The 9,442-nt window shown below is 42.7% G+C and overlaps 1 protein-coding gene across 2 annotated transcripts; it reads right to left on the bottom strand.

The window, feature by feature from the left end:
* Nucleotides 1–2,263: 2,263 nt before the first annotated feature.
* On the bottom strand, nucleotides 2,264–7,738 carry LOC100277620 (uncharacterized). 2 transcript variants are annotated; one of them, XM_035966849.1, is made up of 3 exons: nucleotides 7,399–7,738; nucleotides 6,869–7,124; nucleotides 2,264–3,066 (listed from the first exon to the last, which is right to left on the bottom strand). In XM_035966849.1, the coding sequence occupies exons 1-3, from the start codon at nucleotides 7,563–7,565 to the stop codon at nucleotides 2,587–2,589; spliced, it is 903 nt and encodes a 300-aa protein (XP_035822742.1). In that variant the 5' UTR covers nucleotides 7,566–7,738; the 3' UTR covers nucleotides 2,264–2,586. The 2 variants fall into 2 exon arrangements, with proteins under 2 accessions (XP_035822742.1, NP_001360948.1); NM_001374019.1 differs by having other exon boundaries at nucleotides 2,360–3,063; nucleotides 7,399–7,710.
* Nucleotides 7,739–9,442: the final 1,704 nt, after the last annotated feature.

The raw sequence follows: 9,442 nt of genomic DNA on the forward strand, positions 1-9,442 counted from the left end.
AAAGAATTTTCTTGCTATTCCATAAATAGTAAGGGGATTTCTCCATTTCTGAGCCACCAAACCAATTCCAAATAAAATTAATTAGAAAAAAAAATAATAGAGTACTGAAAATCTCAAAGATATATTTCACGGTTCACACTATCGCCCCTAGAAAAGCCACCTGATGAAGGCAGTGTGCACTATCTTCATTTGTATAATCTCTCTATGTTCTGCACCAAATGTATCCCCCCGCCATCCACTTTGCTTTGCTGTTAATTGAGCTTTGTAACACATTTATAATTTGCTCTCCACACTTAGCTGACGATTAATGGAATGTCCAGGTGGGGACCCTCTCCCCTAGACAGACGAAAAAACAGTTCACACACTATCCCGATTCGACTATTTCGCACCCAGTTCTCCATCCCATTCAGTGGAACAGATCCTCGTGATTTTTTTTCTAGGCGTCCAGCATTTTCGGTTTTATTCCCTCTCTTTCTCTGGAACAATCTGATTACAAATCCAAATCACTGAATAAAGTAGCAGTACCATCAGAAGGCAACATAGCTTATCTCCAAGAAAGCAGAAAGAGATGGTATACGGCGGAGTCCACGACGACAACTTTTGAACGTAAGGTCATAAATTTCACTAATCCTGAGCAAGCCTTTATTTCACTCAACAATCTATCTTTATCTTATTATCTGGGTAGGAGCGTACACGTTTGCTTAGAATGTCTATAAATTTCAGCGTTAATTAGATAAAAAGAACCTCTCTCTCTGTGTCCATCTCTCTATATATCACTGGCATTATCCAAAATTAACCTTATATGCCCCTATACATATAAGGTTTTCTCTGTCACCCTACCACATACCCCTAGATGGTTCGACGTTCTACACTATCGGACACTTTGGAATAGCGCAAGGGCATGGAAAAAATAAGTTAAATATATAGTGTTGGTGGAGGAACACACCTCCAAGCATCATCAACAAAAACGGTTAAAACTAAGTTTAATCGCATTCTATTCAATTACTCACGTATTTCCCTTGCCCAATTGCTTTCTATTCCTCTTGGTAAACCTCCTCACTTTGATGGGAGGTTTATTCTTGGTGGAGTTACAAAATGCATAGTCATCTTTATTCTATCCACCCTAGCATTTAGGATGTTGTAGAAAATGGAATGAAAATACTGGATAGTGATGATGAAAATTATAATGTTGTAGAAGTATGTCATACTCGGATTTAACGACAAATCCAGATACATCTAAAATGTGTGCCAGGATCAAGTCTCACACATATGATAACTCATGGTACAAAAATCAATGTCACATATTTATTACATATAGGAGTTCTATACAAAATAGCTAAATAAAATAAATTATATGACAACAACAATCCTCCACAACCATAGTTGACTGGGAGACGACGGTCTAGACCTCTCCAAACTCATCGTAGCATCCTTTATGCTCCTCTAGCGGTATCTTTTCTTGACCTAGTGTGATTATAGCAAGGATGAGCTCTCATTCGGTAATCGCTCAACAAGTGTGGGAAAAAGTGTGTATGAGCTCACTTACGGTTGGGGCTTTTATGTAGTGTAAGGCTTATCAAGGATAATGGTTAAGGCTGGACATTGCTTTTAATTAAGTTGGTCAAAATTTTATTAGCAATTACTAAGTATAAGTGAATATTAACCCAATTAAATAATAGATCATAGATAACGATAATAACTCCACAATATGCGATGCATGACAGGTTAAGTTTAGTTCAATCATTTAATCATGCGATGGTCCTGAGCCGTTCATGACTGTGAGCATAATTGATATACTAGTTTTACACTCTATATAGGTTACGCGTCTTTATCCACAAGTCGTGTTACCTATTTTTGTGAATGGATCATGACCTCCCATTCATCTCTGCCGAGGAGATGAGGCATAGTAACACTACGAGGCCTTTCCAAAGTTCCACTAGTTTGAGAATCCCTCGTTCGAAAAGTTATCGCGGCATGATCGATCCTAGAACCCCCTATACTCTGCAGCGGCGCCTCCCCGCTTGCCCTTTTTGGTAAGGTAATCTTTCCCTAGCATTCGTAATTAATTGGCTAAGGACATCCGATTCTACCCCTGTGGTAGTACTGTTGTTTTAGGTTAAGCTATATGTTTCCGATTAACAAAATGATCTTACCATGACAATAATTAAGCCAACAGTAATTAACCCTAAACTCGAACTACATGTGATGTGTGTCTATCACATTACAGACAGTGTGCTACAAATATTTCTTGAAACCACCTGTGTAAAGGCTAACTGGACTGTTTGAGTAGAGCTTTATACCAACAGTTAGAAATAAATTAAGGTCGCTAAAGATCAACAGTCGTGTAGGCGAATTCTATAACACTAAAACGTGCACACATAGTAATTCTCACTGACATAGTCTTGTAGCAGTACGTATACAGATGCGGGTGCATCCCAAGATAGACGCATGCCCTCTGTCCCTACAAAAAGAAGACATATAGTACGTATATATCTATTTACTTAGGCACACACACAATGCAACTAAACGTGCAGCTGACCCGATGCTGCTAGTTCGATTTCGATCACTTGCTGGTAGCTATGCACGTCACACCTCTGCGGCGGCGGCAGGCACGGTGGCCTGCGCGATCCTCCTGAGCTTGGCGATGATCATGACGAGCTTGCTGTTGAGCCGGCTGACGATGCACCGCGGCAGCCACCCGGCGGCCGGGTCCAGCTGCACGACGTAGGTGACGACGCAGGAGCCGGCGTCGCCGTCGAGCCTTTCGACGACCCAGCCGGACTGCAGCAGCAGGCTGCGGCCGACGACGGAGCCTCCGCCGCCCTTGCCGGTGGCCGCGGGCGGCGGTAGCAGCCCCGCGGCGATCTCCTTGGGCAGCGAGGCCACCGCGACCACCAGCGTGCCGTCGTCCATGGCCTGGCGCCGCTCATAGACGACCAGGTCACGGCGCCGGGCGGGCCTCCTGGTGGAGGAGGAGGCGTCGCCGAACTTGAGGTGGATGATGCTCAGGTCGTCGCCGAGCTCCCTGATGTACGAAGACTCCACCAGCTGGTCCGACTCCCACTGCTGCACTTGCACACAAAAAAATACGGGCATGTTATAGTATATATTGTAATGTATAGTAGTAGTGTTTCAGGTTGGGCCAAGTATTCGTAAAAACTACTACTACCACAGTCACAGGCACGGCTACTACAAATATCAGGCTACCTACAGCATTCTTTCTATCCTAACTTCTACTTTAAATTTTACTTGCAAACAATGTTATATCTATAGCGAAAAATAATATTTTGCACGATTATACATGATTTGTACAGCGAAAAATAATATTTTGCACGATTATATACATAATCTGCTGGACACAGCCTAACAAAATACTGCTGATAGGAGAAGACTTATGCTGTGGAGCTCTTTCAAATGCTCCTCTAACAACTCTTTTAAAAATCTACTTGTATAGTGATCGTATGTTACAACGGACACAAGAAAAAAAATATATTATATTTTATCTTAGCAAAAATGCTTATAAAATGGAGGAGCTACAGGAGGAAGTACATTTTCAACCAAACAGGACACAAGAAAAAATATTATATTTTATCTTAGCCAAAATGCCTCCTCATACAGGAGGAAGTACATTTTCAACCAAACAGAGAAGGTCTATTATTAGAATGGGTGTTGCTCGCTAGATCACTCTTTTTGGGTAGAAGCGACTATTTCACCGAAAATTTACTCTAGATTAGATCTAGAGCTTGAGTTAGCCAAACAATTTTTACATACCCAGTATTCCTAACCTAGCAAAATGAGGCCATGATCTGCCAGCTAATTTTTGTACCTAGAGTAGTAGGTCGGTAGGAAGGAGGACCGGTTGATAGGACAGAGCATGGGCCGTTATTAGGTAGCGGCCCCAAAAAGAGTGGTAAGAATGGTAAAGAACCTTTCGTGCCAGATCGACACCGGCCCAGCAGCCCAGCCTTGCCTTGGTGTCCAGTACCACGTTCCCAAGCGGAAAGCAGAAGTTGCTAGTACACAAAACATTGCGAGTCCAAATTGTACTCATTTCCCAGACACGCGCGTTTGTAGGAGTAATAGGGTTAGTTTGGAAACTCTATTTTTTCAAAGAATTTCTATTTTTTCAAAGTAAAATAAACTAATTTTTTAGAAATTAGAAATTCTCTTAGAAATATAGAGTTTCCAAACTAGTCTTTAATGTATATCTTGTAAGTATATAAACTAGCCTTTAATGTATATCTTGTAAGTATTATCGTGGTACCAAGCCTGGCGTGGGCCACACGGCGCTTGGCAAGCGCAAACCACCGAAGCGAGGCCCTTCCATTCTGTCAAAACCGTCTAGCTCATCTCGGTCTCGGCATTGTTCTAAACGAAACATATAGAGTGAATGATTTTAATAGAAGAAACATATAGAGTGAATGATTTTAATAGAAGAATGCATTAACATTCGCAGTGGCGGAGGACAAAATAATAATAAGGTATGGCTGGAGAAAGATAAAAAAGAGAAAAATATGATACAACACATAGGACTCGAACTTGAAACCTATTTGATTAATATAAATAGTATGAACTTACCACTATATCAAACATGATTTTTAGGTATGGCTTAAGTCATACTTGGTCATAACGGGTGCTCCGCCACTGAACATTCGCATTATCGATATAGTTCCACTGAATTCTGGTAAAAAATATTTTCACAGAATCAGAGTCGGCGAAGTTCAGAGTACGTGAGCTCATGGTTCAAAGAGAGAGACAGAGAGAAAGTACTGTCAGTAATCCGAGACAGCATCGAACTCCATTCACTTATTATAGTATATAAGTTTTGATCGACTGACTTTAAGCTTGGTGAAACTAGTAGTTTGGTGGCTTAATTAACACAACGTGTCTAGTTTCTTTGTGTCTGGACTGGACGGGAACGGGCGGCAAATGCATGTGGCTCTCAACGTGCATGCAGTCACATGCATGCCAGCATCGCACGCATCTACGGCTATTATATACGGATTACTACTGTATTACTAACCATGCATGTACAGCTCCCCCCAAAAAAAAATTGTATTAACTGTCTTTCTGGTGCATCATGCGCAACCGTGTTATAAAATGTGGGCTCACTAGTCACTAGTTCCGCTAGTACTCCCATGCTACTGCTGCTGCTCTGTTCCTTGACGACCGTTTCTTGTAACTGAACATCGATGGACAGGTGTCAGACGCTGAACATGCCATGTGCAAGTTAATGTGCGTGGCCGGCATGCATAGCGACAGCTCGGCGTCTTAGCTGTTGGGGGCCGGTTTTCAACTGTTTTTCTTCGACTCTTCTAGCCTCCTGTTATTAGGGGTGACCTTGCCCAACCTCTAAAAACACTTAGGGTGCGTTTGGTTACAATGACATGACGGGATGGGACGGGACGATCCATCAAATAAGGTTGTTTGGTTCAGGGTCAGAGGTTAGGACAAGACTATCCCAGTGTTGTCCCCAGTTATCCCTCAAAATTGGAGGGACGAGAGAGGACGGCAGGGGACGTCCCTGTCCTGGCTGTCCCGCAACCAAACACACCTTAGTCTATCTCAGGTAGATCTTCTATTCTATTCTCTATCTTATCTTTTATTTTAAACCTAACTCTATAAATAATATCATTAGTTATGTATCTCATATTTTACACAACCTTGCCCCCCCCTCAGTCCCTACCAATGTAGTAGTACATAGTACATACACATTCCGTAGTTGTTATTGCAATTGTTGTGCCCTATAATTATTTGTAGCCCTACCCTAAACGTTATGTCTTCATAACAAATAAAGCTCATTTCCAAAATAAATATATTATTGCGCTGTCCACTGAAAGAGCACTCAAAGAAAGGCTTTAAGAATCTCTCGTGTCGCAAGGTGATTGGTAAGTGTAGTTTCCGGGTCACCGTTGGATATATGGACGGTGCCTGCTAGCTACAATACATAAAGGCTTTAAGAATCACACGGGTGTAATATATGTCGCGCTCGCACGCAGCACGGATTCCTTCACCGCGGTGTGCATGCGTTTTAATTTGGTTTTATTTATTCACACGGGTGTATATCACGAGCGACAATTACTTACTGCCATATGACCTAGAACAGTTTTTTTCCCATTTCGTTCACACCCGGCACTTACGTGCCAACAACTTGGTACTGTAGTATAGTAGTTTCATGTTTCGCCGACAACTTAGGTAGTTTGTCGTTTGGGGTTTTTTTTTGGGAAGAAGAGGAGCGGAGGAGAGAGAGATTTCCGTTCTCACGAATCCTTTCTAATTCTACTTTTGTTACCGAACCAGTCGACTAAAATCTCCTTGCTATTGAAACATCCTCCTTGTAGGGAAAAAATACTCTGCCTATGTATGGCCAATGTAAAACACGTTTGTTTAACTAATGACAGACTTGGGTAGATCTGCTGCATAATTTCTATTCGGATGAAGCAAATAGTACTCGAAATTGACCTATAGAGTACGTGCTAGTCCTAGAGCAAAGTTAGCAAAGCAAACCAGCTAGGTCGCTAGCCGTTCATCAACCACAACCAAGGCCCATCATGGCAACAGATCGATATGGAACCCAAAGTCTTCGATTTGCGGAAACCTTCCGTTGTGCTAACGATCACTTCATCAGCTTTTGTCTTTTTATATTTGGCCCAAAGTATCAAATTAACAAGCGATTTCCTATCCTACTTCAAATGGAAACGGAAAAGAAACCTTTGGACTGATTCAAATATAATCAGTTTGCTCAAACTCTTCATCAATTATATATATAGTTGCTAGTATAATACTACCACTCGTAGATTAACAATTACGAATATATAGTAATAATAACGAATATACGCATGCAAGTAGTGTCTGTGTGTGTGTGTACCTTGGCGGCGTCGACGGCGCTGGCGGCGGCCACGAACTGCTCCGGCGAGACGTCCTGCAGCAGCCACCTGCTCCGGAAGACGTGCGCGGGCCCCGTCCGCCGCTTGGATATCTCGACGCCGTTGTGGTACACCAGCACCTTCCACCCGTCGTCGTCGCCGCCGCGGCCGGAGTCCGACGACGCCGCCAGCAGCTCCTGGATGCAGCTCTCGCTCGCGTAGCTCACGTACCTCCGCAGCGAGTCCTCGCTGATGGACCTGCATGACCGATCGATCGATCGATCCAGCACGCATATGCATCATCAGGCTACTTAGTTTGACCAAGCGATGATGAATTAATTAATTAAAGGACACTGACACACTGTAAGCTGCTGGAGTAGTAGACAATGGTTTCTTAGGTGATCGGTAGGCGATGATTAGAGCAAATAAATGCGACCTATGTATGTATATCTAGGAAGAACAAAGAGAAGGGAAAAAAAAGATGGACACGATGGAATGCGAAATGGTTTTGGTCTCAGAATAGAATGCCCACCATGATCTGGAGCAGGCAGGTCCGGAAGGGGAGGGCAGAGAGCCGCCGCCGCTCATGCTGCTGGCTCTGCTCTCTGGGCTCTGAAACCCGCCGCCGCCGCCAGCAGCAGCAGCCTGCGCCTGCGACGATACGCCGATGACTGAATGCGAAGGAAATATGGAACACATGGAGGGTTTTTTTCTCTCTTCTTTTCCTTTTTTTTTTCCAGTGGCGCGCGGCGGGAGAGAAGAGATGAGGTTTGTGGGGGGAGGGAGAAATAAATAGTAAGTACAGCTTTAAAGCCAGGCCCGGTGGAAGGTGTGTGTGTGCTTGCTGGTGAGGTGTTGGAATGGAACGGAGCAGGTGTGAGGCCTTTATAGGAACGGAGACCTCGAGAGGTGGGGTTAAGATGAAACGGAGGTGGAGGCAGATGGCAGTGATTGCCCCCACGTGGAGGGTGGCAGTGCTGACAGAGAGGGCGGTGGTGGAGTCAAGCGCAAGCGCAAGCGCGGCAGACAGAGCATGGGGAAGGAAACGGATGGGAGATTGGGGGGAAGAAGAATGCATGCATGGGAGAGTAGAACTGCCACGGTGATCAAGTTTTTTTTTTCTTTTACAAGAATCACATGGAGTTATGGATTTTCAATTTTTTTTATTTTTCCTTGTATGCATATTATATCGAGGCCTTGTCGGTCAGACAGCAAGGGAAATTCTTTTCATACCCATAACGGTCCTTAACGAATCGGTCGTAGGTGTTAGACTATGCAGCGGTACCAAAAACTCACCCTTTGCCGCACACCCCAGATTAAGGGCACGTCCTCTTTTCTCTATTTTTATATTCTAAACTACGAATTAAACACAGATTTAGTATATATATATATATATATATATATATATATATATATATATATATATATATATATACTATTTTAGACTATGACAAATACATATATAGAAAAATCTAATCTAAAATATATTAGGAATAGGATGTATTGTGCAGGGATGAATTTAGATGGCGTCGCTACAGGAGCAGAGGACCTAGAATTTAAGGGGAAAGAATCTTTTAGAGAATGCTGAAAAAGTAAAATTTAGTTCTTATTCTTGTGCCAAAAAGAATCGCACTTTTAACAACTACTCTATGTGGGTTCTCAATAAGTAGATTTCTTGATTTTTTTTTATAAATTATTTTTGAAAATTAAGTACAATTTATAAAAATCATTAAAATTGCTTATATCAAATTAGTATCGTTATAGATTTCGTAATGTATAACCTTTAATAATATATTGGTAATAACCAAGAAATATGCGCTTAATGGAAAGGATGATTCTTTGCCTTTGGTGCATGGTCATAATGGGATGAACCAAAGGGAAGGTTTTCCGCACATGGTATGTTGGCAAACCAAACCTACTCTGCAAAGTAAAGAATTGGGCTTTTTATTAGGTGACCAAACTGTATCTGTGTATCTGATGATAAAGAAAAAAAGGTGATGAAAAGAAGGCCGGCCGGACGGACGGGGTTAGCTAGATAGATGATCGGTTTCGGGGGGCACTTGTCTTTGTTCGTGTGGGGTTTTGGGCATAATTAATACACCTTCTCATTGCGCACACATGTGTGTGCCAACGAGGCTCCGAGAGGAGTAATCATGCCACGTCAGAAGGAACAGGACCATTAATTAGGACCTTTTCGATGAAGGGTCCAAGGCACTGCAACCACATGGATGCAATTGGCGTGCTTTAATTTTGGAGGGGAAGGTGAAAGCTAGATGCTTTGGCCGAAGGATCCAAATTAATGATACTTTTTTTTTACTAGCCGGCTGAATGGCTGATGATAGATCTAGTAGGCTGGTTCACTTGCTTCTACGGTCTGGTTTTTATTTTTACTGGAAACTGAGGCCAAGATAATGATAATGTTTATGAAAGATATTCTACCAATTAACCCTGCTTCTTGCCAACAGTCATTCTCAAGGACAGTATTGACTAGTAGGCGGTAGCCATCCATGACTGACGACAGACAGGCAACACATAGCACGTAGTCTTAATTAGCTGCGCTACGGACAGGGGCAGTA

The sequence above is a fragment of the Zea mays genome, chromosome 4 (genome assembly GCF_902167145.1).
Source record: "Zea mays cultivar B73 chromosome 4, Zm-B73-REFERENCE-NAM-5.0, whole genome shotgun sequence".
NCBI lineage: Eukaryota > Viridiplantae > Streptophyta > Magnoliopsida > Poales > Poaceae > Zea > Zea mays.